Source organism: Mirounga angustirostris, unplaced genomic scaffold (genome assembly GCF_029215605.1).
Source record: "Mirounga angustirostris isolate CCGP_5_RB_7025 unplaced genomic scaffold, mMirAng1.0.hap1 SCAF_7, whole genome shotgun sequence".
Taxonomy (NCBI): Eukaryota; Metazoa; Chordata; class Mammalia; order Carnivora; family Phocidae; genus Mirounga; species Mirounga angustirostris.
Window position 1 is genome coordinate 12,996,024 of NW_026991715.1, and position 27,813 is coordinate 13,023,836.

Below are 27,813 nucleotides of genomic sequence, written 5' to 3' on the forward strand. Positions count from 1 at the left end.
GAACACCACAAGTGATGAGTTGTTGGGAGGTGGGGATGTGGGACGGAAGTTTTGACAGAGGTCTCTGTAACACAGCTGAGGTACCCATGGGGACACGAGAGCGGGGGCTCCCTTGTCAATACTCTTAGGGGTCAAGCTTCGGGGACGAGGGAAAAAACAATGATCTCCGTTTCTAGAAAAGACTTTGCGGTTTCAGGGTATAGAGTTCATGGGGTGTGAACGTTGATTCTGCTAACAAAACAGAATAAAAACATAACACAAAACAACAGAAGCCCACCCCGAAAGACAGCAAACCTGCGAGGGATGTTTGCAGGAACACAAAGCTAATGCGTGAGTCCTCGAGACACACCTAGGTCTCACTCTGATTACGCAGGTACCACTTTTTCATCAGCCAACTCAAAATTGTCCCCAGTAGTCTTTCTTTGAAAGTTTTTTTTTTTTTTTTTTTAAGACAAGACCAAACCCAGAAGATCAAACTGGAAATAAAAAGAGACAGAGGCCACCAAATATACTGTTTGAAAACACAACAACCCCAAACAATGCTCACTGTTTATATTACGTTGACAGTTCTTTTGTTCATGATAGAGTAAACAATAGTCCCCTCTATGTGCTTGAGCTAATGAGAACCAAGGGGGGAAAACACACCCCCACCCCGCCCCGTACAAACAAGAACAACAAATGGTTGAAGAAATTTGTTAAAAAATTAAAAAATCTTCTGCCCCAGTCAATGTTTTTGCAGCATCCATTGTGGTTGGCTTTGTACTTGGAGTTACTCATCCATCACAGCAGGGACCAGCCTGCCTGCATCTACTTCCACGTCATTTCTTTGTGTGCAGGGCACGTGCATGCTGAGCCCATGGCTTGGAGACACCTCCCAGGTGCCTGGCAACCTCACACAGCGTGTTCTCCAGCCGGTGGATCCAGCGGAAAAGAGGGCTGGGACGTTAGTCCCTTCTCTGCTGGCCAATGAGGATATCACCATGTTGAAATGATCTGAGAATACCAGGGAAGCAGGGAGCTCTGGAGGGAGAATGGGTATTGCCACCCTCAACACCGGTGTCCATGCTTGGTAGCATGGCCAAAGGGCGGTCGGAGTTGGCACGACTAGAAGGAAGTGAATCGGAGGGCGTGCTGGCTGCCTAGCTCTCCTGGGGGGGCAGGCTTATAACCACCACCACTGCATTCTTCTTCCATCTGCTAGATGCTAATCTTCCAGAGGGCTGGAGTGGGGGTGGGGGGAGGGAGGGTCAAATAAATAGCTGCATTTATTTCAAAAGGCGGGGGGGGGGGGGGGGGGGGGGGAAGTTTATCATAACGACAGTTTACAAGTGTACACAACTCAGGGTGTAAGGCACAAATTTACATGTGGAAAAGAGGCTATTCACAGATGTAACCCCACGAAAAACCCGTGTGAGCAAACCATTAATTTATGCAAGGTAGCAGCCAGCATATTAATTAGTTCACGCCTTTAGTGGATTTTGTTTGCTGTCTCACATGCAAGGTGAAATGAGATGGGTATCACAAGCTGGTGCCTTCACAGAAAGTAGGAACCACTGACAACCACATTGTTGGCAGCAAATGGGACGCAGGATGTGTCATTCTAAAAGTTCCTCTCCCGGTTGCTTTAGAAATTAGGATCTGGAAGGACTTTTAAACTAATTAATTTTTTGCATGTTATAGGGCCAGAGACCTGACCAGCAAATTAACTGGTTGATTTAAATAAATATTTCTCTCTGCACGTTTTCTTTTAGCTAGAGATCAGACAGTCCAAACACAAAGCTCAGAATTGCAGCTCCAACTTATTTACTCAGTGAATTTATTGTAAAAATAAACTCAATTATTCCAGTTAATGGATTTCACGTTAAATAGTTTAACTTTCCAGGGGCTTTCTGAAGAGCTGTTCATAGGTTGGTATGTGGAAGAGTCCTTTCCTTAAGGAAAAAAAGGGTGAACAATAAATAAAGCGTTACTTGCGTTAACGGTCACGTTATTTCATTAAAAGAGAGGAGCAGAAATCTATGACGTAGTTGCCCAACATGGCATTCATCTGCTAATAACAGAAAGCGGTAACACTGGTGGGCATTTCACAGTATCTGCGCATAGTAAACTTCTGCCATTGTTAAAGTTCTGAGTTAGAATTATCAATGAATTCTTTATTTTTTTGTCTTTTTAATTTTCATGATTTTTAAAAATGCATCTGTGTTTTGCAGGTGGAACGCCAGCCCTGTTAGCAGGCGCGCGGTGCAGTCACGGACAACACGTTGCAGTCATCGCTCACCTGCGGGCGCGGGCGCGGGGGCGGGCGCGGGGGCGGGCGCGGGCGCGGGTGGGGGAGGCGCGCGCGCGCGCGTGCGGGGGCGCGCGCGCATGCGTGGGAAGGTGGGCGGGTGTGTGCTTTTGGCTCAGGTTTGCGATGGTAATTTAAGTCCCGTGAGTCCGACCTGCTGCGCGCTGTGAGGGGGGAGTGCAGTCAGAGAATGGAGGTGAGTCCCGCGTCGCAAACCTTCACCCAACCACGTGGCCCAGGCTTCCAGAGTCCCCTGCGCCCCCGAGGGGCGCACCCAGCGTCCTCCGCTCCGCCGCGGCCGTCTTGGTCTGGTGGGTACGCAGGCAGCGGAGGGCCTCGCCGAGCTGGGCGCGCGCCCGGCCTCTCCTGCTGGTTCGACACCTGCCCCCTCCCCCTGGGATTATGTACACGCGTCACTGGGCTTCATGGATGTGGAAAGCGGGGCAAAGGAGGGTTTGGGGGGTACGTCCGGCTTTAGCGAGGGTGTGCGCTTCAGCCCCGACCTCGTCAGCGAGTTGTAGGCGCTGAGGCTGGGCTGCCGCGAAACAGTCACGGCCTGGCCCGAGGGCTGCGCGCCGTGCACCTGGATCGAGTCCACCCTCTGCGGGGCGGGGGGCGGGTTGTCTCCCCGGCCAAAGCTCTGGTTTCTGGACAGGTGGGAGGAATTGGAGCAGTTAGTATTGTTTCTTCTGAGAGTGGTGGCCTGGTGGCTCCTCGTGAGCGAGTTCGTGGGGTAGCTCCTCTTATAGTCGAGGCCGTAGGAGGAGGAGTGGTGCATTTCCAGCCGCTTGCTCAGGCCGTTCTGAGACAGGGAGGCTCCCGGAGGGCCCAGGGAGGCCTCCCGCTGGGGGACTTTGGGGGGCAGGCTGTCCAGGTTCTCCCCCAGGTTCACCCCGTGGTTGGGACTCTTGCTGCTGAGATGCTCCTTGATGGTCTTATACTCCAGGGTGGCCGCCTGGTCCTCCAGCGCCATCTGGGCCACCTCGCTCATTTTGGGCTGGTCCACGTACTCGTGCTGGTAGCCTTGCTGCGTGATGGGCAGGACCACCACGCTGGGGATGTGGCTGGGGGAGGCCCGCAGGGGCAGGTCCGTGGGGATCACAGGGGAGCCCATGGGGGGCATGTCCTTGGTGCAGGCGTTGATGAGGTTCTGGTTCCTCTCCCACTCGCGGCTGCCGCGGCTGGGCTTCCGCTTCTGCTGCAGCGTCGGGGTGGACTCCGGGGTGGGCAGGGCCGCCAGGTCTAAGTGGTGCTGATCGGCCTTGATGAGCATCTTGGCCGTGTTGCCGGGCGTGGGGAGCTTGCCGTTGTGCATGAGTGGTGTGAGGATGGCCTCCGGCTTCGGGTCTTTGGACTGGGTGTCCCCAAAGAGACCGCTGAGCTTGGTGACGCTGCTCATGGAGCCCCGGCGCGAGTGGGGGAGCTCCTTCTCTTTGCGCTGCACGGCGGACACGTCTTTGCGCCTGTGGTCGCAGACGCAATAGACGATGATGCCAGAGAACACGGCCCCCATGACGAAAGCCAGAATGACCGCAATGGCCAGGAGGGTGACAGGGACGAGCTGGTCATGGCCTTTGAGGTAACTTTCCCGAATCACTCCTGCAATAGACATCGCACACGGTGTTAAGAAATGAGAGCGCGCCGCGGGGCTTATTTTTGTTTGGCGTTCGCCCCGTTAATTAATAACAGTAATAAGTGACGATAGCACCTCTGCATAACTTGTCTCGGGGCGGCAGCTTGCCAAACATGAACTAATTAATCCTCTCCAAGCCGCCCCCACCCCCCGTGAAATATGTAAATAGACTTCATTTGCTGCCTTCTTTGTGTTCTGGAAAAGTGCTTTTCCCCCCTCTCTCAAGTATATGCTCTTTCTGCTTGCTTCAGTCTGTGGAGTAGGACACTTCTTCATTTCCAAAATTTATCCCTCCCCGCCCCCCTCCTTCATCTTTTCTCAGTCTTCCCCTCAGAAAATTGGGATAACAGAGGTACTTTGAGTCCGGAGGGGAAGAGGCAACAATTTTATGCCCGTTAAACGAACGAATGGCACAACGCTCCACGGTTCCAGGGTCTTCTCTGATGACTTCTTTGTGGGCACCATGGCCTCTATCTGGAGAAAAAGCTATGTGTGCATTTCAGGCAACTGGAGGAAGACCTCGTGTGTCATTTGCGGTGAAAGAAAATAGCTAAAGCTCGCATTACAAATGTTTATGCTGATTTTGTATCATCCTTCCAAAAAAAAAAAAAAAAAAAGCAATGCACACTCAATTTCAGGTAAATATGCTGAATATTTGAACGAAGCTCTTCCCTTACTTGAACTGAATGAGTATTTAGAAAAAAAGACCATCTGGGGCCCTGGAGTGGGTTTGAAGAGTGTCAGGTCTCATTATTAGGGCTAGAGTTTGCTGTCACGGTGAGATTCTTCAGCAGAGCTAATCTCTTCAATTTAATAAAAATTATGTGACTACACCCGTCAATAATCTTACACTACATTAACCGAGATGCTGTTTCTGAAGAAAGTTGCCTTCCCTGTTCCTGCCTCATCAGCCACCAAGCTGAGAGACTCTAATCAAATGCAAACACTGAGGCTTTTATTTTTTAATACCAAGTGAGAATACACATCACAATTGTCAGATCTTAAGTGCTTGATGCGGTAGCTAAAAAATAAAATCTCAAATACCTCAATTCCTGCCTCTGGAGGGTGAAAGAACATGAATACATTAGAGGCACTGCATGGGCTGAGGAAATGTAAACATTGTTCCTATTATGGAAATGATAGTAAGACAGAAAATGTACCTTCTCTGGTCTCAGGAGACACATTTTTCGTTTGGTAAATCAACTCTTTCTGGAATATGCTTAATGTATTTTACTGGCAGATTTCACTGCTACAGAATTAGAATGAAATGAAATAAAAACTTGTACCCCTTCCTAAGCCCACAACATGCAGCCCTTCACCTTCTGCTGAAATGCTTCGTATGTCACAGTTGAGACCCTGAAGAAATGCAGCTTTGTCATGGGGTCTTTCTGCTAAAATATTTTGACTAGGGAAGCAATGGTTTTAAAACTCAGAAACCTCTGCCTGTGGAAGAGAACATTCTCGTTCTCTTTTCTGTCTAAACATTCCTCCTCCCCTTAACTTGTGACATCACAGTTGGTTGCTGTGGAAATGATTGTCCTGTGACAAAGGATTGTGACTTCAGGGGGAATAAACAGAAGCAGCAAATATCTCTTGAGAAACAAAGATTCTGTGATTAAAAAAGTGCCCTTGGTAATGAAGGGCAAGGCGGGCGATTTCACCCCGGGAGAAAGAGTATTAAGATGGCAAGACCCTGAATAATTTCCAAATGTGACACTTCTCAAATATTTCCAGATTTATCTTCCTGAACTTTTAAGGGATAGAAATGGAGAAGCAAAAAAACAGCAGGAAATGCGGCCGTAACTCACACCTTTTATAATGTGGAGCTCCCGAAACCATGAGATGTCTTGCTGGATCCAAATATGTTTTAATACCTAGTCACCAAGGAACTGTGCAAATGAAAAGTTCTTCCTTAAATTTGCATTTCCTTGTTGTAATGCTAAAATAGCAACGGATTTTCTTTCAGTTTTGATTGTGTTTGGGGTTCTATTGAAGATCATTTTTAACCACCTACGTACAGTGGCACAAAAATGTGCACCTGTGAATAAAAAGGGTTTAATTTCCCTCACTGACTTGGCGATCTCAGTGGAATCTAACCACAGGGGAGACCTCACCGAGGCGTGTGGGGGGGGGGGGGCATACCAGGTAGATTTTTCATGGCAGTGGGTGTTTCATGGATCCCCTCCTGGCAATCATATTCATGGGGGCTGTGTCTTCCCAATAAATGCATCCTTATAATAATAGGTAGTTATCTATAATTGACTTTGGTATTTTATAATTGAAATTGACCTCTCAGCTTAAGAGGAACAGGGAAAGAAGGCAGCTAAAGTAGTCCATTTGTTTCATTCATTGTTTAATTGGGAAAACTGCAAAAATTTCAAGTTTATTCATGACTTTTTTCCTTATAGCTATTCTTTCATGTCTGAAGGTCCTATTTTAATCTCATGGAAACCATTTGCTCTTTCACTGGGTAAAACTTTTTTAGGGGATGACATTTGAGTTCAGGTTTTTGGCTGTTAACAAATCAAATAGGGTATGACCTTTGAGAAAAATGGTGTCTCAAACAGCCCCCCCCCAATCTCCTTTTGTTATGTAAATAGTGCCCTTAAAAGCCTGCCTCTCTTCAGTTTTGAGATATCTACCCCAAGCAGGTGCCCTTCCCTCATCTGCTTGTGCAAATTCGGAAATCCCAGGTACACATTTAGAAACAGATCAGAGATTAAGTTGAAAGCACAAGTCAGGAAGGTAAGAAGTTATAAGTCATTTTTGGAAAATCCCTTCCAAACTTAAAGCTTTCTGCTTATATCATGAAAAGGGCAAAGGGGCATTTATGGAAATGATTAAATCAACTCTGTGACATTGGTCACTGTGAAGGATTGAACACAGTGGTCTTGTCGGGGCTGGGGGTAGGCGTGGGGGCTGGTATAAGCAGCACTAGAGATCTCCAGAGGCCTGGGGTCTTAGGCTCCCACTTACTGCTGGGTGACCTTTTGGCCCATCTCTGGGCCTCAGTTTATTTTCATTTGCGATGTGGGGTTAATACACTTAATGCCTTACTGGGTTCTTGCAAGAATTAAATGAAGTAACAAATAAGAAAGAACTTAAATGCTGTAGTTTGCTGGACAAGTCTATAGGTCAAAAGAAGCCACCAAGGAGATGTGGTGGGCTCGCAGCTCACCGAGGGCTTCAGAGTAACAGTCACAGCCTCTCCATTTGGTTCCATTTGCTATGGGTCTCCCGGGGGAGTGGGGCAGACCTGTTCTTCCTAGCAATGTCCAAATGTTGCCAAAGGGATATGTTGAGGCAACTAAGGGAACACGTACCTCTGTCCCAGGATTGCCTATAGGTCCTGCACTTTGAAATAAGTAAAACAACAAAAGCAGGAAATGTTGAGCAAAATGCAGCGATTGTAGTTAGACTCCTAGTGGAGTAAAAATCCTGCATTCAGCTCCTCAAGAGCGGGGACCTTATTTTATATGCATTTATAACCCTCATCGTCACCAGGGCTCCTTAGTTGGGCACTTAATAAATGATTACCAGATAGCTGGTTTTGCAATACATTGCAGAGACACTTTTAAGTGGGCCTCTAAACTTGGTGGGACATTTTTGCAGTGACCATAACCTTCTGAAGTTACAGAACCAAAATATATCTCCATCCATAGAACAGAATGTAATCATACTAACATCCATTAGACAAATCGATAAAGGTGCTCAGTATATGTTTAAAATAATAAGAGAAACTGTATCAAAAACGAAAAATTCATTCTGGGATAATTCCAAAAGAGATGATGAGGGTAGATGGGTTATTTGTAACAACTGGCTAGCCCCGTGGAATTGAATATTTTGAAATAAATACAACTCTGCCAAGGGAGCTGGTTGAACGTCATTGCTTCAGATGTTGCATGGAACCCTGGGGAAGTGGAGGGACTTTTGGAGGGTGTCATACTCCCTCTCCAGGTATCCCCCTGGCGCCCCCCCCCCCCCCTCCCGCCAGACCAGTAAGAGTTGGCTTCTCTATCCTGGGGCCCTGAAATGTCTTCCTCTACCAACCCCTGGGCCTTCTGCTCTCACCAGCTGAAAATGGGGCATTGTAATGAAAACAGTATCTGAAACATCCTTTGCATTGATTCATTAACCACCAGCTATTTCTCACCAGTCATGAGGTGCTAAATGGTTATTCTTTCCACCTTCCTATTGCAGGAAGCAAGGCACACAATGGCTTAGAGATTTCTCTGAAATCATGCCTTAAATTGGCAGAACTGAGAAAGAATAGAATCTTCACTTTTTTTTCCCCCTGAGGTGAGAGTTTTCAGATGCTGGAGGGATGCTAGAGGGAGGTCTCAGAGGGACAATTGGAAGCTCTTTAGAGGCTGAAGCAATGAAAAGATTATGAACAATCCTACCCCCCAGGCCCTGCAAAATGTAATTAAAATAAGAACAGTTATAAACTGTAAAGTAAGAGGAAGTCCAACACAGTTGTGAATTTTCCTATGATGATCATGTGAAGGCATTTTGAAATTTCAAACATCAAATTCTTTATTCTTTATTTAGAAAACAGAGAATGGTTTCTGGTAGCCCTGTTCTAGGATTGTCTACACTTGTCTAATCTGCATGGGAAGCCCAGCACCATGGCACAGCATGCCTCAGAAAAGATCTTCTCCTCACTCAGGGTTGGATTGTGCTGTTCCTGGTGCCTTCACTCTCATTGTCATGGCATAACAAGGTTTCAGCTCCCATCTTTGTGGGTGCCTTCAGCAAACATTTCCTGAGCACAGACCAAAGCAGTGTGCCAAGTGCTGGAGAGACAGAGGTGAAGGAGGCACAAACCCTGTCATCTGCTAGGGGAGAAGGCCCATGCTCACGCAAGAACTACTTCCAGAGTGGGGAAGCATCATGAGATGCATTGCTTCTAGCTCGGTGGATGTCAGCTGAAGCAGAGAGAAGAATCATGCAAGGAGGGAAGGAGAGTAAAAGCTGTGTTCATAATGGTGAATGGTCTGACTCCCATCTAGTCTCATGCCTAGAGCACCAGCCACTTGGCTGTACTCTCCCTTGCTCTGGGCATTCCCACAGGCTGTTCCCTGTACCGGGGATATCCCTGCTCACCCCACATTCTTCTGACCCTCTCCTTTAGGCCTCAGCTTAAAGGAGGAAGCCTTCGCCAACTTACTCCGACCAGGTTAGCTCTTCTCTGAGTGACCTGGAGATCTGCACTTCTCTATCCTAAAGTCATCACTCTTATGTTACTTCATGTTTGTTTTTCTCACTGAGATTGTTTTAGGAGGGAGATTTACCCCTAAATTCTCAGGCATGCAGGTGCTTAGTAAATAATATCTGCTAAATAAATAGTGAATGAATGCATGAGTACTTGTAGAGCGAAAATAAGAGCAAGAGCTAAACACCATTTAGAAGGCTGTGGAAAACCCTGAATGACTGAAAAAGGTGTTTAGAAGACATGTCCATTTTGGAAGTAAAGTTCTTGGTTAATTTACCTGCAATTTTACAGGTCGTCTTTCCTGAGAAAGCTGACTTTCAGCTTACTCTGCTGGATGCTGAATCCCTCATTGAAAAACAGCTGACTTCGGAGACTTAGTACCTTTGCATCAGAAGCACGGCTAGTCCACCTAAATTTACTTTCACTGTTTTTAAAATGAAAACTTTTTTTTCATCTATACTTATCCCCTGAATCCTACAGAAATAGCTGGGAGATGGCTGTCCTGTCAGAGCATGAAACGAGACAAATGCAAACACACAAAATCAGCTGCACCTGTTAAACGACATGCCAAGGAGGAGCCCTACCCATGCCCACCCCGTTACCTTGCTAAGTATAGGAGCCCCTGGCGGCCAGGACCTCGAAATGGTTAAGTGCGCACTTTCCCCTCTCACCCCTGCTCACTGGACTGCCTGTTTCTGAGCTGCTGTGATATGATGGATGTGTCTGTCTCCATAGTGAAGTAATTAATAGGCATCTGTGTAGAGCGGACCCGGTGACCACAAAGACAACAAAGCCTCTCTGTGTCCTTTAGAGAAATATGCAGAGGCAAAAAGGAGGATGGACATTTCCTTCACGGCCGAGCCAGAGCGGGTTTCTTGTTGGGCCTGAGAGCTAACAAAGATGGCAAAACACCAAGAAAAGCTCTGGAGTACGATCCCCTAAAAATAAACTCTTGATTTTCCTTTATAGTAAGACAAGCCTGCAATTTCCTTGAAATCCTCGTAAGAACTTGGGTGAATGGAATCTAACAACCCAATTTTTCTTGTTTGAAAATCTTACTGCAACAAAATGCCAGGCTCCCAGCCCCGCAAGGCAGTATGAATGAATGAACTCATCATGGGCCAGGCATCATGGCTGCTAACCACAGAGGGCCGGCTGTAATCCCCGTTAAGGAGAGAAGAAAACAAATAGGGGGAAAAGAACTCCTAACTGGAGACAGTTTATCCTCAAAGCCACACCGCACCCAGTGGAGACCATACTGAAAATGCAGCGGGAACTCTGTGGTTATCTCGGCAGGAAGGAGCCCTCTTCTTGTCTTAGGGCATAATGTGAACCAGATGGCTTAAGAATAAACTGATGAGCCTGCAGCCGTGGAAATGGGCTCAGAGTTTATAACTCAAACTTTCCTTTTTTTTTTTTTTTTTTAACCCCCCTGGCAGGCTGAAGATTAGGTGCCGGGAGGAGCTGTGGTCCTCAGGATTTATCAAGTCAATGGCTGACCAAGGTAGAGGCAGCTTCCCTCAGTTGAGAAGCTAAATTAAAGCCCACATATTGAAATAGTGCTTACTGTGGTTGTCTGTGGATGAATCCACTTCCAGTTCTGTCACCTTTGAAATCGATGCATTTTTTTTTCTTGTTGTTGGGATGCCATCACAGGCCGAAAAGGGGAGAACGAGCATGAAATTCATTCTGTTTCACATTTTTTAGAGGAGAAACAGCTTAATTTCCCCCTTGTGCCAGGGGGAGTCCTCAGATCTCTGAGGTTTCCCACTTGGCTCTGCCCGTGGAGGGCTACACCATTGCATGGATTGAGGTCTTGACTGGGCATCATGATAAGATGATTTTTAAAAGCCATGCCCTGAAATGTGGGGCTGTGGCTGCATGTGTTAGAACTGTCACTCTCTTTGTAAAGGTAATGATTATTTCAGATGGGCAAAGTTTTAGCAGAATTTATGTAGTTTACTTTCCTTCTTTTTGAGGTTTTCTTTCTAATAAGACTGGAAGCCCAACATCTAAGCAATTTCTGAAACCAGACAAAGCATTTCTGTTCTCCAACTTCCTAGTCCCATTGTCTTGCTTTGCTCTCTCACAAGGCATCAAAGCTACAAAATGGTGAAGTGGATCTCCAACTAAAATTTCACTAATATTGTGAAATTCAGGTGATTCTTTGAATCGTTTGCAGTGCTTTGACTTTTTTCTCTACAAAGCAAAGATAAATACGAGGAAGCAGGTCTGTTTGAATACTAAAGCTGCCAACTTAAACTTGCTGGAAATATAGTTCTTGGGATCTGGATTATAGATGAGGCTGGGTGTTAACTGGTTAAGAACATAAACCTGGAGGTCATAAAGACCTGGCTTTGAGTTTTGGCTTTATAACTAACTAGCTTTGTGACCTTTGGCAAGTCAGTTTCTCTGAGCATCAGTACTATTGATTAGGAGACGAGTGTTGTTGGAAGGATTTAATAGGTTAAATAAATGAATGCATGTAAAGCACTTGGCATTGTGCAGGACATTTGTTAATGCCCAATTGATAATGTAATAGAAGGGGCGCCTGGGTGGCTCAGTCGGTTAAGCCTCTGCCTTTGGCTCAGGTCATGACCCCAGGGTCTTGGAATCGAGTCCCGCATTGGGCTCCCTGCTCCTGAATCTGCAGGGAGTCTGCTTCTCCTTCTGCCTCTGTCTCTCTCATGAATAAATGAATAAAATCTTAAAAATAATGTAATAGTATTTCTAGAATTTCTGACAAGTTACCTGCCTTGTACAGGGTCCAAGATAGACTCTTTGAATGAATACTTTGTTAAGGTTTGCCTGTGTCAGCCAAGAGTAGAAAAGTAAAGATTTAAATGTAAAACAAAATATTAAGAGAATGACCTGAAGTAAGATAGCCCACAGCAACTTGCAAAGTGTCTTGAATCATTGTTGCTTGGGGCGCCTGGGTGGCTCAGTCAGTTAAGCGTCTGCCTTCGGCTCAGGCCCTGATCTCAGGGTCCTGGGATTGAGCCTGTTGGGCTCCCTGCTCAGCAGGGAGTTTGCTTGTGCTCTCTCTTTCCCTCTTAAATGAATGAATGAATGAATGAATGAATGAATAAATAAAATCTTTTAAAAATTTTAAAAAATTAAAAAAAAATCATTGTGCTCAACATCAGCATCACCTGGAACTTGTTAGAAATACAAATCCTTGGGTCCTACCCAGACTTTCTGAATCAGAATCTCTGGAGTTAGGGTTCATAAATTTGTGTTTTCACAAGCCCACCAGGTGATTCTTATTTTCACTAAAACTTGAGAAATCCTGCCCTACATGACATGAACGATAGGCCAGAAATTGAATGTTTAAAGCCCAGCCTCAGATACCACCGAGGCATTGTATAGCCAGACCTTCAAAATGATTTCTAGTATAAATAAATAAATGCAGTCTTCCTTGGGGCTCAAAGTCTGAGTCTTTAGTGGGTCTTGGGTATGACAGTTCTTTACTGGAGTTACCATTTCCTGACAAAGAATACAAAATTAATGTGATTTTATTGGAAAGACAAACAAATCCCTAACACTTTCCCTTGGTACCTGACAGAAGCTTGACATACTGCCTAAAACACAGTGGCCCTGCTGTAACAGAATCAGCCCAATTTGCTAGCGCTGCAAGCTGTTGGAAAAATGCCCGCGGTTTCTTTATTTGCCCCAGCATGAAGACACGGAGGGGACTATCTGAGGCTCCCCATCTCTGTCACAGGGGCCATCAGGGAGTGGCTGGTGCTGCAGAGCCCACATACGGCCTAGGTTGGGTCAGCCCAGGCAGCACTGGGCCCCAGGGACAGAAGAAGCAGAGTCCCACTGTGACTAGAGCAGCCTCCTCGAGAGGCCCGCGTGTTATGTCACGTCACCTCGAAATCGACTCCACTCAAACAATGCACAGCCATCAGGCGACATTTGATAGTGGGTCTGGGCATCTTTCCTCCTCCTGCTTGGCCAGACAAGAGAATAAGAAACTCAGAAAGCTTTCTTTTATATTTCTGAATTGAAGGAAGGACTGGAGCTCATTCCCCAAATCCAGGTCCTGCTTTATGATCATAAAAATGCCGACCCCAACAGCGTACTGCACAGAGCTTAGTGCTTACAGATCTGCTGAGCAGAACTGAATCTGCAAATCCATAGAATTATATAAGACATTTTAAGTTACATTAAATTCCTGCTGTGTGATTCTAAACCATGCAGTGCAAGACCCATCAGCACTTAGGGTGTATTTATTGCCTTAACAAATGTCAGATGATTGTGTCCAGTGTTATCTATTATTTATGAGTAACAAGAGGCTGTAGGACTGGAAATGACAAGCTTTAATATGTCCGAAAGGTTAGGCATAATGCGGATTACTGCCCTATAAACTTCTTGACACTCTTTTCCCTCCTAATAAAGCATTGTCAGTAGTGACCGTAGTGAACTTGCATTATTTCTGTACAGTTCATGACCGCCTCTGCCTTCAGTGAAGACATGTAATTGCAGAAGCATATTTAAAAAGAACGCATCCTTTTAAAAATTAGGAAATTTAAAAGTAATTGGAGTGGGAAATTCCTATTATCCCATTAAAAAATGAATCTCTTTCCGAAGATAGTTCCCAGGCTGTAGGCTTATGAGAGCTTAAGAAATATTAATTAAAGATGACAAACCTTCACACTGCCCGTAATTAGCTTTCTGACACCGATTAAGATCCTGTCTACCGTGCACTTGATATATTTGAGTACAGCCATCTACTTTTCACTAGTTTACTTCAGGGCCTTTCTGTAATCGAAGGTGCTGGGAGATTTACAGGTGATGCAGTCTGTGTGGATCTTTTCAGGCCATACGCTTCGCGGGACTTGAACTATTACCTCGCGCGACCTGTCTCTCCCTGGGACCGGCAGGTGAATACAGCTTTTCCGTCCTCTTTATGGTAAGGACATGAATTGTGCATTCTGAGCAACACTTGGAGCTTTCGAGGCCGTGCTCATGTATAATGTCAAGAAAAGAGAAGCCGTCCTCGGGAAATATCCCAGTTCCCACTCTTTGGCCCTTACTAGGCTCCTTTGTCTATGAACAGTACGGTTTGCAAAGTGAACCTTGTAACAGGCTTTTTTTTTTAAAACTCCAGGAAGTGAGGCTATCAGAAAGAAAGCTTTGAGATAAAGCTAATATTATTTTTTCTTTTTTTAAAGATTTTATTTATTTGACAGAGAGAGACACAGCGAGAGAGGGAACACAAGCAGGGGGAGTGGGAGAGGGAGAAGCAGGCTTCCCGCGGAGCTGGGAGCCCAATGCGGGGCTCGATCCCAGGACCCTGGGACCATGACCTGAGCCGAAGGCAGGCGCTTAACGACTGAGCCACCCAGGCGCCCCGCTAATATTATTTTTTCATTATTATGCATGATCCAAAATACAAATCGATTCTCTGCAATTTTATTGTTAGGACAAAACAAGTTTTAGAGGAACACCGTAAAGTCGAACCAATTAAAGAGCAAATTTTTAACTACTCCAGATGTTCAGTTAATAAGATCATGCCTAACCTGGTCCCTGTAGTCCTTGAAAGTTCCATTAAGCTGTCAGAAAACTTCGTCACTGTGTGTGTTTTTGTGCAAAAGATAGGAGAGAATGGAAAAAAAGATTGAGGGGAAAGGGTGGCGGGGGGGGGGGGGGGCATAAAATGAATTCATGTCAAGGGTGAAGTGGCTACAGATGAAAGGTAAGAAGCACGTCTAGAACGTGAATTGATTTGTAAAATACCCTAAGGTTTAAGTTGATGATTTTAGAAGAAAAAATTCAAGTCTCCATAATCATAATTTCAGCCTTTCATTTGTTTTTTGGGTTTTTTTTTGAGAAAATGGATGTTAGGTTAAGAAAAAGGTTTTATTTGGTATCTCTCTAAAAGAAACTTTAAATATTGGTGTGTAGATGCCGGCAGGCAGGGAGATGAAGCAGCTTCCTACATGGCTGACATTTAACTTTTTTTTTTTTCATCTACCCTTTTCACAATAATCTCATCAAGACCTTAGATAAATTCAGCAAGTTGTCAGGAGGATACAAAATTAATTAGATCAAATCTACATCTCTGGCCCACGGCTGAGAGAACAATTACAGCCTTCCACGTGGGCTGCTCAGTCCGAGCTCCTCCTGCAGAGCGCACGCTCACATCATCCGTCCGAAAGCCCGGCACCTGGCCTGCTTCCTCGGCTATTCAAATAGATTCTTCTGGTAGGTGACAGGGTGATATTAATCTAGTAAAAATACATGGTGGCACCCTGGATTATATTAGTGTTTCTTTCTCGGGCTCCCCCGATTTCAGAGTCTGATCTGGATGAAAGCTGTGCTGTGCATCCCAGTGTTTTAACTAGAAAGACAGAGAAGCCCAAAATTGGAGCTGAGCTGGTTGGCTTGGAGCTTTACCTAGGATAGAGCTCATAGCTTGGCAAGGAGCATCTACCAGGGAAATGCCAGCAGACACTTTAGATCTAAACAGATGTAAAGTTCCATTTCCCAAACTTACTGTATATATGTAACCAATAGCCTAATATTATTGAATGATCCATTTGTTACATGTCTGTCATCCTCTTGATCTCCGTCTTTCCCTCCCTCCCACGCTCCTTTCATCCCTTTTTCCCACCCATCCACTTTCCTATCCCCCACTGCCCACAGCTACAGCCCAAAGCCCTTAGCATAACTTTGAAGGCTCCAGACTACCATTTCAATCTCAGGTCTCGTTGTGGCCCTCCAAATACTCCATCACCTTAGTCATAGCACACTCTGCCTTACGCTCTGTACTCCCCTAGCCTCCTGTCCTGGTCATGTGGCTTATTTAGCTTGCAACGGCCTTTCCCCCCCTCTTATCCTTCAAGACTTTGCAAGGCCTTTCCCTCAGATCCCAGCTTGGACCTGAGTTGTGTCTCCCTCCCTCCTGTCTCAGAGCTCCACCGGCCCCTCTTTCCTACACTCCTCTTACTCAGACTTCACTCTGCCTCACTGGCTAGTCAGGAGGCCCCAGTGAAACTGATTTCCTTGACTTGAAGACTTATGTGGAATTCAGATCAGTATCCACTGTAACACTCAGTTTGTAGATAGTACCTTCTGGCTAAATGTTTGTTGAATGCATGAAGAAAGAAAGTGAGGTTGCTGTTTTGCTTTTCTTTGAGCTGGGGTTATTGTCACCATTATTAAACATATTTTCTAGTGCTTTCTGGATTCTAGTTAATCTCCTTCAAAGCCATGGAAATGAGAAATGGAAAAAAAGGGTGGCCATATAATTAAAGAAGAAAAAAAATAACAGGTTAACATAACAGTTGATAAAAACCTGAGGTTAAATAAAATTAGAACCAATAGTTTTAACCATGCCCTTGTTTTAGGAACGGTTTAATTTCTTAGCCTTTCTCACTTAAAAGTGGCATTTGAGGGGCGCCTGGGTGGCTCAGTTGGTTAAGCTCTGACTCTTGCTTTTGGCTCAGGTCTGATCACAGGGTGGTGAGATCAAGCTGCCTTGGGCTCTGTGCTCAGCAGGGAGTCTGCTTGTCCCTCTCTCTCTGCCCCTCCCACTCCTGTGCTCGAGCTCTCTCTCAAAAAGTGGCATTTGAATGCCTGCATTCAGTGATAATCTTTTAAATTACTCTATAACATTTCAAATGCATGTATAACTTCTAGTGAGAATTTTCTGATATTTTTTACAGAATGAAATTTTTACTTTAATTCCTCTTCTATGGGTTATTCGAGGGTTTTCTAAGAGTTAAAGGGTAGAAGTAATCTAGAGATTAGATTTTATGTACTCACTGAAGAAATTATCAGCAGGCTTTTCCAGCACGATTGTCAGGAAGCAAGTACGCAGAACATCCAGTTAAGTTTCAACTTCAGCGGAATAATAATGTTTCAAGTATAAGTATATCTCATTGCAATCTGTGGGACATACTTACACTAAGAAGTATTCATGGCAAATTTAACTAGGAATTCTGTATTTAATCTAGTAACCTCACTCTGCCACCCCTAAATAATGTGCTTCTAATGATTCCCACAAATATTCTTTGGACCCGTCTACACTTTGGAGATTAAAATAACAGAGAGTAACAAGACTGACTCTGAACCTTTATGGGGCCAGGGTACCATAATTTACAAATTGAAATACACGTGGACTCAATTTCAAAAATCGTATCTTCATTTTCATCAGCGGCAGCAGTAGCAACTTTAGATACTGTTTGTGAACTTTGCAGTCAAATGCTCTGCCACTGAGCTATACCCCCTGTTTGTGAACTTTGAAGGATCGCTTTCCTCTAACACTCAAAACAGAAATAAGTAGGGGCACCTGGGTGGCTCAGTTGGATAAGCCGCTGCCTTTGGCTCGGGTCATGGTCCCAGGGTCCTGGGATCGAGCCCCGCATCGGGCTCCCTGCTCGGCGGGGAGCCTGCTTCTCCCTCTCCCTCTGCCTGCCTCTCTGCCTACTTGTTCTCTCTCTCTGTCAGATAAATAAATAAAATCTTAAAAAACAAAACAAAACAAAAAAACAGAAATAAGTGAACTGAATTAATTCGGAAGGGTGGTTGGAACAACAGCAGTCAGTCCCGGTCTCTTTAGTGTTCCTGGGCTCCGCGCATGCCCACTCCTACCTGTCCAGTCGGGGGGTGGGGGGGATTGTGGGGTGGGAGGTGCAGCCTCTTGCCCCGCCCACTGGCAGCCTCCTGCCCCGCCCACTGGCAGCCTCCTGCCCCGCCCACTGGCAGCCTCCTGCCCCGCCCACTGGCAGCCTCCTGCCCCGCCCACTGGCAGTCTCCCCACCAGACCGAACCCTTTTCTCTGAATTCTCCAAGACTGCCCTACCATCACATTTAAAAAATGGCTGTGATCCTGTAGGTTTTACAAATAAAAGCTGTGCAAATTATCAAGGGCTTCGTCTTTTTGAAACTAAGTTAAGGCTGTTCCACAAAAGCCTGAGTTTGGCAGCATTTCCACAAAACCTTAAAATACGAACCCTGCACCAAACAGACCTCGCTTCCCTCCGCCATCCTCCTCCCTGTCCAGGGGCATGTGACGGCGGCAACACTGGTGCTGAAGGGAAGGCTAAAGAAAAGGGTCTGAGAGGGCGCCTGGGTGGCTCAGTTGGTTGGGCGACTGCCTTCGGCTCAGGTCATGATCCCAGGGTCCTGGGATCGAGTCCCGCATCGGGCTCCCTGCTCGGCAGGGAGCCTGCTTCTCCCTCTGACCCTCCCCCCTCTCATGTGCGCTCTCTCTCTCTCTCTCATTCTCTCTGTCTCAAATAAATAAAATCTTTAGAAAAAAAAAAAAGAAGAAAAGGGTCTGAGAAACCATCTTCCAAGGCTGTGTCCTTGACATCAGCCAAGCTGCCTGAATCGTCTAATGCCCTTTCCTAAAGTCCGCTGCACATACTTTTGCCTTGTTCACACAGGCAGTGGTGGCCGGAAAGGCTTTTCCGTGCACTTTCGTGTCTATGTGCTTCATCCGTCTGGCGGTTTGCTGTTTCTTGGGTAGAAACCGTGTCTATCTCTAGTGTAGCCTCTAACTCCTTATTGGCATCCCATACTGTGCTGTGGAGCCAGTAATAAATTTTGCTTGAGATGCCTCAGAAAACATTTTTGTTACGGTAATGGTACTGAGGAAACGGGAGAGAAAATCTGGCCCAAGTATAGGAGTCAGGAAAAGAAGAGAAGCTTGTTTTTCTTCCTTTACTCTTGTCATCGCTAGTAATTTTCTTTGTATGTAGGATCACCTACATGAGACTTGATAGGAGCCAAGAAGTGACTTTCCCCGTTGAGAGAATCAGGGCACTTTAAAATCCCCAATCCATTAGATTTTAAGCATCAGAGGTTGTTAAAATGCTGGCGCCATCGCGGCCTGGCTCCCTGATCTATACTGCTCACCTAAAATTGGATTTCTCAGCTTGTTAATGAGGAAAGCCTGGCTATGAGCATTTGAGGCTCAGAATAGGTAGAGTTTGAATGAGTGCAAAGGGAAAAAGGGGTCAGGCGTAGGTTACTGCCAGGTTAGGGGAACACACTGTATCACGAGTCCATACCGATAACTGAAAAGGAGACAGGCCCCAGAAATACCAAAGGTCAGCTTTCCCTCGGCCACAGCTTGGGGAATCACTAGCTGCCGGTATCCTTGGGTGCTCACTGCTGGTCGGGAGAAGAATCTCACCAGATGCTTAACAAGACTAGAATGAGTAATTTCCTTTTAACCTAAGTCCATTTTATTCTCAACTCCTACTTGACCAAAGTTCTCATCCCTAGTCACAAAGGTCAGGAGTTGGAAGAGATGTCACAAGAGCCCTAGATCATATCATTGCAACACGCAGAGCCTGGCCCACAGAAGCATGGCGGTTATTAAGTCGTGTTCTTCCAAATGCCAGAAGCCAGGTTTGGGTAGTAGTTGAATCCTCACTGGACTCCTGTAATTTGCTCGAGGCCAGAGTTACCCAAACTTTAGTCATTCAACTTCCAATACTACAGTTTTAGTGATACCAGTGAGTCTTACCTACCATATTACATAGTAATTTTATCCCCTGTACTTCCAGCATTTGCATTTACTTCATATTTTATTTAAATTACCTTTAAAATGTATTTCAAGTAGAAACTTTGTCATCATAAGTGGGGGGGAAAGTGTCACTATTCGTAGATAGAAGGTCACCATAAAAAAGTAACTGAAAGCAAAACCGCTTTAATCCCAGCTAGCTCTAGCTGCACGGCAAAGCCCCCAGTCTAAAGCCTGTTTATTCTCGTCAGAGTGGGGGAGTAGCAAGTCAGGGGAGTCGTTAACGGTAAAGCACCAAACTGAGACTTTTCCCTTGACATGACCAAGAAGACTGAAAGAGAGATGAAAAGGGCATGGCTTCCAGCACAGGATTCAGTATTCTTGAAGGCCGTGATGTCCCGAACCACCTAAATCCCGTCCTGTAAGGAGCCGCCTGTCCTACTGGGAGGCCCTACTGCTGTAGGCTACACTGCGTTGGAGGAATCGTTGATACACTCTGTGATCTAGAAAATTCTCTTCAGGATTGTTCATGAAGTATGGACAACATACTCATCACCATACTTGACAGACCTTATGAATCTTACTGCAATATTATTTCCCAAAGTAAAAAGTGCTTACACAAATAGCTTGTACATTGATTAAAATATATTCAACATTTACTGTATGTTTTAGTTTAAATTATTCATTTGATACCTAATTTAAATTCTGTTTCTGTATCTTTTTCTTGTCTGCAATGCGTATATATCCTCTTGGCTAAATATAATTGATAGTATCTCACTTTAAAGATTTCCCAAAATATATAAGCATACTACAGCGCTGGCATTTCCAATCAAATGAGAACATCTTTGTATATATTGACCATTTTATCTGTTTTCTGACCGCTCACAAGAACTCTATAAAGTCTCAAGTAGGGGATTTTCTTCTGATTTATTGTGTCCTAAGAGCAGAGGTCAGCATTTTCATTTTATATTTATGCTGTACAGCTCTCTTGGCTAATTTCCTCACATATCTTGCAGTCTTCTTGGAAATCAGGTTTTATGGTATTATTACTTTTGGTCAGAAACAAGAGGCACAGGAGTGGCTATTAATTTTCAGTATTGCTTAACCTAAAAAAGAAAGCTCTTATTTCTTTTGCTGTGGGAAGAGAGGTGGGGGGAGACAAGCCAGATCTAAAAATAAAGTGGATTTTCTTTCTTATTCATATGTAATTAGAGCCCCTTTGTAACTACTCATTACCACCTCAATAGTTATAGGATGAATAAATAATATATATTTTTAAATGTGGCAAAACCAAGAAAGAAGTAGCCAGGGCTGCATCCAGTTTATCAACTTGGTGATTAAAGGGCTGGCTAGAGGCTCCAGACATCTAGGGACCCAGAGATAAAACAGAGCAGTTGGCTGTGTTTTTACTAATGAATCTAGGGCTTGAAAGATATCAGGCAATTTTAAAGAAAAGCAGCAAGGACAAGAGACATTAGACAAGGCCAGTAGGGTAATGAAGGGCAAGGCCAGTTACTGAGAGAGAAAATTACTTCATTTTCGGTGATAATGCTTCTGTGAGCCTTATGGGCCTCTTCTCACGCTTTGTTAGTATGACCGTCTATGTACATACAGCATCAGAATGCTCCTCACAGTGTAGAAGGAAAGAGCCTTGGAACATTCCACAGAAGGGCAGAGGGCTTGGGTCTATTATTTGGAAAGGGGGAGGCTGAGAACAATGGTAGCAGAAGGGGGTTAGATTGCAAGGTGAGGATTGGTGCTTTGACAGAATGTGAAGAACGTACAGGATTAAATTGAGACGAAAGACAACAGCAAGGAAAAGAAAGAAAAAGGCAAGCAAACATACTCTGGAAATGCAGGATTGTCTGGAGGATGTCGTGGGACAGAGAGTGGGGCCGGCCCAGTGGCGGTCAGCAAATCTGCAGGGCAGAGCTGTGGGCTCCTCGGCTCACTGGCCTCTTACTTAGCAGCCAAATTAAAAAAAAAAAAAAAAAAAAAAAAAAGGCATGGGGCACTTGACTCCTCCTCAGCAAGCTGGTGAGCGGGACACATTTTCTGTTTAGTGGGGAAATGTGTGATATTTTAGGAACAATTCCAGAGTATATTTAGCTCCTAAAGCTGGGGCACACAAATGTCACATTCCCATGAGACAATCGACCCAGTGAAAAGAGCACCCGCCAGAGGCCCTCGCAGAACCCATGAAACTCTCGCATCCCAGGAGATGCTGTGCACGCGGATGTGACATCATTAAGCACCCACATCAGGAAATGAAAAGAAGCGAGGCGATCACAGACTGGGCTAAGCTGCGGGACGTCATCATGAGTCAGCAAAGAAACAAGACTTTTCCAACGGAATCACGCCATCACCAAGTCATACCACACCGTGCTTAGCGAAACAGAACAGAAGGTGAAAATAAATCATGAACATTAAACAGAAAAACAATTCAGAGCAAAATGGAAATCAAAATCATAAAAATCATGGCAAAAGGGACATTAAGCTACGTTTTGTTTTCGAAAAATTTTTCTGCATAACAACCCATTGTCATTGCCCCATCAAATACATACTCAATTGTCAAAAACCCAACTCGAATTTGACGGGGCAAGGCAAGGAGTTAACAGGAACAGTGATCATGTTCAACACCCATGCGGTCACTTCTGCCACCATTGCTTGACAGTTTGTAGACTGCTTCCAGCTTTGTCAATATTCATAATAAGACCCAAGAGAACGAACAGTGCCGAATTTTAAAATGATCTGTCAAAGTGTTAATTGGGCTCTTCGATAACCTCCATCCCTTGGGGGAGTTAACAACTGGAGCATTCATGCCACCCGTCTCAGTGAAGTGAAGAGAAAATGATTGTAACCAACAGCTAGCGATCTGGTTGACATACTTAATGCTTTACCGGAACGGCTGTTTGGTTTTTCAGAAAGTCACGGTGGCCAAACACCAACTGATTTCACGGAGCCGTCTCTTCGGGAGAACTCGGCCAAGACCAACACATCTGCGGTCTGGAGCCACACATAACAAATAATGGCACAGGGTAGGGCTTGTGGCCCACCGTGATAGTTCTGTCCCGTCACCCATGAGCCTGGCGCGCTCGTGGAACGGTAAGAGCAGGGATGCTGCCAGCTTTAGGAGGCTGCCGAGGCAGAAGCCACTCTTTTTAAGGTCTGGGGCAGGGAATATGAATCAGAAGTTCTAGAGGAATAAGAAAATTGATTTTTGAGGGGACACGCTCCGGAACAAGTTACAAGGGCTACACCCTCGCACTGCGGCTTGGCCCACACAGCAGCGGAGGTGAGTCGCAAAAGAGAGGGTGAGGGTCTAGCGTGTGGGGCTGCCTGGCCAACAGTCTCTCAAAGTAAACATGGAAATACGTACATAGAAAACCCCACGGTGGGGACACAACAGAGACTGGCCTCCGAGGGTCACAGTGGCTAACTGGGCTTTTCAGTCTCTGATTTACAAGACTGTCTTTTGGACAAGCAGCTGCAACTAAAGTAGGATGTGTTACCAGAAGCAGCCACTGGTGAGAAAAGAGAGGACATTTCCTGTCTCTAGTTGAGCAAAGAAAGCAGGGGAGAATTTAGGACAGTTCACAGTAGAGTCCCTTTCATGGAGCGCAGCTTCCTTTCTGTTTTAAATGCATAGCAATTCTGCTTGATTAAATAACATATTTTTGTCTTAGCTGTTGTCCTCAAAGGGCAGTTACGGTACATTGCAGGATGACAGCTCTGTTCACATTCAGCACCATGCGTGAGGGAGGGATGCTACGGGCCAGTAAAGACTCTGCCCTGCGCTCTCTCTTTCCGTTCACACATTGAGCGGGTCTTTGCCTGGATTACGTGCACGTGCCAAGGCCGGCCCTGCATTCCATCCCCTTGTGGAATGGGAAAGGAGGACCCAGAATCACAGAATGAGCTCAGAGGAGTGGAGAGGGATCTGCTTTGGGCCAAGCCGCACCTCTTTTGGACGGAGGGAGCTGAGAGGATGTGTTATTTGTTTTGTGTGTTTTCTCCTTGATCCGGGAATAATTGAGGATCAAGCCGAGCACAGAGGACTGGATTGCAGTCTTTTCTGAGACGCTCTCAATCAGTGTGTTGGAGGTTCCTCGAACGCTGCTACGATGCAGCTGGAAGCAGTTACATGGTCCTCCTCACTCTTCCCTCCCTCTCCCCCCAGAGGAAGAGGCATTTCCAAGGCCTTACCCTTCTTGTCTTGGTGATTACGGGAAGACACCGCCCCCAAAGAGTCTGTCCTGTCAGGTGAATCGAGCAGATCCTTCCAGTCCAGCATTCCTGCCCTAGACTCATACCCCTCTTGAGCCGCCGCATCTGACGTGGTGGTGCTGGGCAAGAGGGAACTGGAGTGCCCTGTTTGCATCACAAATACAGTTAGGCAAAACATCGCAGGAGACCCCCACATTCCCTTTGCTCAGAGGCCAGGAGGGGGACCCCCAACCTGGCTGTAGGACTGAAAGGAGACTGCCCTAGAAATAACAGGCTTGGGGGCTGGGGTTCCGCAGAAGACTCCCTGCCCTTGCACTTAGAGGATGAAGGGCCTGATCCTATCTCTGCTGCTTGCTGGGTGAGCCTGGGAGAGTCACTTAATCTCTCTGGGCCTTGATTTTCCTTGTGCACAAGACGGGGATGATGTCACTTACCTCCCTGTGTGGGGAGGATAAAGTGACATCATGGCTGAAGTACCCAGCAGTGTCTGATATAGCACATGCTCAAGAAATACCGGGGTCCTTCTCTGGTATTCCCACGGCACCACTAAAGGCAGGATGTGTCCACTCTGGGGGACTCCATTTGTGACTGATGGGGCAGGTGGACGGTAGTGGAGGAGCCTCTCACCTCTTGCCTCTTAGAAACAACTCTGCGGCCCCACGCCCTTCCCACCGAGCCTTTCTCAAGGTGTGTCTAGTTTTCAGCTTCAGCTCAACTTCACAGGTTCCCCATTTCTAAGAGAAGTGATGGCATCCTCAAGGGAGCTGCTCCCACCACCGCTTCCCTGGAATGGCAGCCTCAACCGCCCCGTGTTGCCATGACTGTGCCTTCCGCGTCTTGTTCTGGCAAAGTCAGTCCCATGGTTTATGACTCATGCTTGGGAGAGGTTGTTCTTGAGGCCATGATTCAGATTAGAAAGGGATAGCTTTTTGAGATCCAGAGGAGCCTACCAGAGGATGGCATCAGGAAAAGAATGGCCAGGTTGGGAGTTATGGCAGAAACTCTGGATTCTTCCTATGAACACATTCCTAAGCTTTCCTGCCAGCATCCCGCAAGGTTAAATACAGGTTGCACCAGGTGCTTTGATGTCAACTGTCACAGTGGTTTAAAGGAAGCCTCACTGCCTCTTCTCTCCGGTAGAAATAAAATTTAACCTGTGATTTTCCATTAGAGTCTTTGGCTCATTAAACCGTCTTAGCTCTAGCAGCCTCTTGAACAATGTTTGAAAAAACATCAAGGCAACTTCTGTGAATGTGGAAACAGTGCCTCTGGTAGAAAGGAGGGCAGATTCACAAGTGGCTCCAGCCTTGGGCTGTGATCACCACGTATGTGATAAATAAAATACTGGTGACCAGAAAGAAAGATCACAATGATCAATGAATTGCGTTCTTCTTTATTAGTTATTATAATAAGTTGGGTTCCCAGGAGACTCCAGTGCTGCACATAACAGACAACCTGTGTAAAGAAGACCTCAGGAAAAAGCAGAGAAGCCAGGTGGGTCACCTACATTCTAATGATTTCTGTGGAAGCACCACTCTTAAATGCCCCCACAGCACTTGGGTGACATTTAAGAAACCTTCTGTGTAGTTTGTTCTCCTCCACGCAGCTTCAAACATTGGCTTTGGTGCACATAGTCTGGTTTCTATCCAGCTGTTAGGTACATGTTCATTTACAACTCAAGAATGCTTGCATCTAGACTGTCTGTTTTTACATTCCTGGGTTTCATAGCTCATCTCTTAATACTGGTAAGAGAACAGGAGTAGCGAAATCAAGCCGGACTTGGAAATGCAGAATTTCTCTTCCTTCTTTTTTGCTTATATTGCGGTCTGAAAGAGAGCCTCTGTTTCCTACTCCTGAATTCTGCACCGCTCTTACGCGATATATGGTCAGCCTAAGAGAGAATGCAGCACCCAGCCTAGGCAAACCACTAGGAATTGCTTCGTAGGGAGTTAGAAGGGGCGGGGGTGGGGGGGGGGTGGGGGTGTGGTGGTGGTGGCGGGGAACGAAACCCTTTTCTCCAAGTAGCAAGAATTTTTTACCTGAATTGATACGCATTTTGAGTACTTTCAATTTAACTGTGTTCAAGGGGCAGTTTTATGGTAATGCTGTAAGTATGGTTTAGGGAGAACATTTCTTAATACGGTAATCTAGGGGAAATATATGCCTAAGGGACACATTCTCCATCGAAAGATTTCCTGGACCATATGCTGCAAATACATGGAAAACTCATTTGTAATGGAAAGCTATGGCTATGAGAGGAAATTAATGTAGACCAGATGGTAGTTAGGTAGGAAAATGCTTTACACAAATGTGAGAAATCAGCTCCTTCCTATTGCTCAAGTGTTAGTCTAATACCCACCACATCCCCATTTTCTGTATGTAAATCTAGAGAAACCATGCATCTGATGTACTGAGAATTAAAGGAAAAAACTGAGCAGCCTGAGGTTTGTATTCTTTTAAACTTATGCTTGAGGATAGGCAACATGTGTCACTGGTGAAATCAGACAATCGGAGAAAGCAATACCTGATTCTCAAAAATTTTACAACCGCCTCGTAAGAGCACGATTAACCAGCAGTCTTTAGTTCGAAATCAGAGAGGCATGTTGTTACTACTACTTCTCCAAGCTTAAGATGTTAAGAGGGAGTCGCTTATGTTCTTTCTTAACATCTGATTCTACAGGCTGTACCATCTGTGTCTTCCCTAGGAGACCCTGTGACCAAAATGATGCTACACAGATAGGCACTGATCTGTAGGCATGGTATTACAGGTCAGTAGGTTTGGAGCCCATGATTTTGTCTTGTTAACCCATCATGAAAGGTCATATTTTAATCAGTGGAGCTTATGATGTGTTCTTTTTTTTTTTTTTTTTAAGTAATCAATCTCTCCATCTAATGTGGGGCTCGAACTCACGACCCTGAGATCAGGAGTCGCACACTCTGCTGACCGAGCCAGTCAGGCGCCCCTGAAGTATTCTTCTTATAATATGCAAAGAAATAGATTTTAGAAGTTAAATTTAATATGCATCACATTGTTTCTCTGTATCTACAAGTCTTTGTGATTCCAGAGATTAGAGACACTTCAAACCACTGTTACCTATTAGCAATGGTTGTAGCCAATTAGACACAAAACAAGAGACACTTAATCAGTACAAGAGAGGGAGAGAGAAGGCAAACAGGGTCCAATTCACTAAAAGGGGTTCTTGCATATGTGAACTGCTGTTGCGCAGAACTTTTGCCAAGCAGAGAGACTGCATGATTTATCGTAAAGATTCCTTTTTCTGAGTTAGGCAGTTCGAGTTTTACGGCTCTCTCTCTGCACTCAGCCACTGAACATTTTAGGGGGGGGCATGCAAAGGACACAGCTAGGGACAGTGGGTGCATTTTGGACTTTGTGGTTGGCTTCCTAGTCTATATCCGTGTTCATACAAATAGCAATTTGGTCTTCTTTCCTTTGATGGTAGAAATTCGACACTGTAGTAGGCACTCAACACGTATTTGCTGAGTGAATTAATGAAATCTGTTCTAGGTTTTTTAACTCCAAAATAAGCATCTCTTGGAATAGTTCGTGAAAAGAAAGTCTCCTGTGTTTTCGTAAGTATTGTCTGGACCAGTTCTTATTTTGGTGGTCAATCATCTAACAACTTGACGCTGGACAGATTTAGCCTAAAATGGATAGGATCATTAGGTGAAAGGAAAATTCTACCTCTTCTTTAATTTCATCACAGAAGCCACTGATCAAGAGCTGAGGGCGAACAGGCATCATGCCTTAAAATGTTAACATGGAGGAATTATTAAGTTCCTTTCCCTTTGTAAAGGAAATAGGAGAGATCCATAGATTGGAGGGTGACTTTTTCTTCCTAAAAAGCATCCCATCCTTTATTCTTTCCATATGAGAAATTACCTGGGAGTTAAAATTGGTCTTCGTCCAATTGATGAGTGCTGGGGAGGTAGCCGGTTCAATTAGA

General features: G+C 45.3%; 1 protein-coding gene across 3 annotated transcripts in view; it reads right to left on the reverse strand.

Moving 5' to 3' along the window:
* Positions 1 to 458: 458 nt before the first annotated feature.
* SEMA6A (semaphorin 6A) overlaps positions 459 to 27,813 on the reverse strand; it is a 128,067-nt gene continuing 100,712 nt past the window's right edge. For 2 of the 3 annotated variants that reach the window (XM_045891348.3, XM_045891368.3), the window contains 2 exons: positions 23,828 to 23,992; positions 459 to 3,886 (listed from right to left, as the gene is read on the reverse strand). In XM_045891348.3, the coding sequence (XP_045747304.1) occupies positions 2,688 to 3,886; positions 23,828 to 23,992 (1,364 nt within the window). In that variant the 3' untranslated portion in view covers positions 459 to 2,687. The remainder of the gene's footprint in view (positions 3,887 to 23,827; positions 23,993 to 27,813) is intronic. The other variant, XM_045891358.3, reaches the window with a different exon arrangement.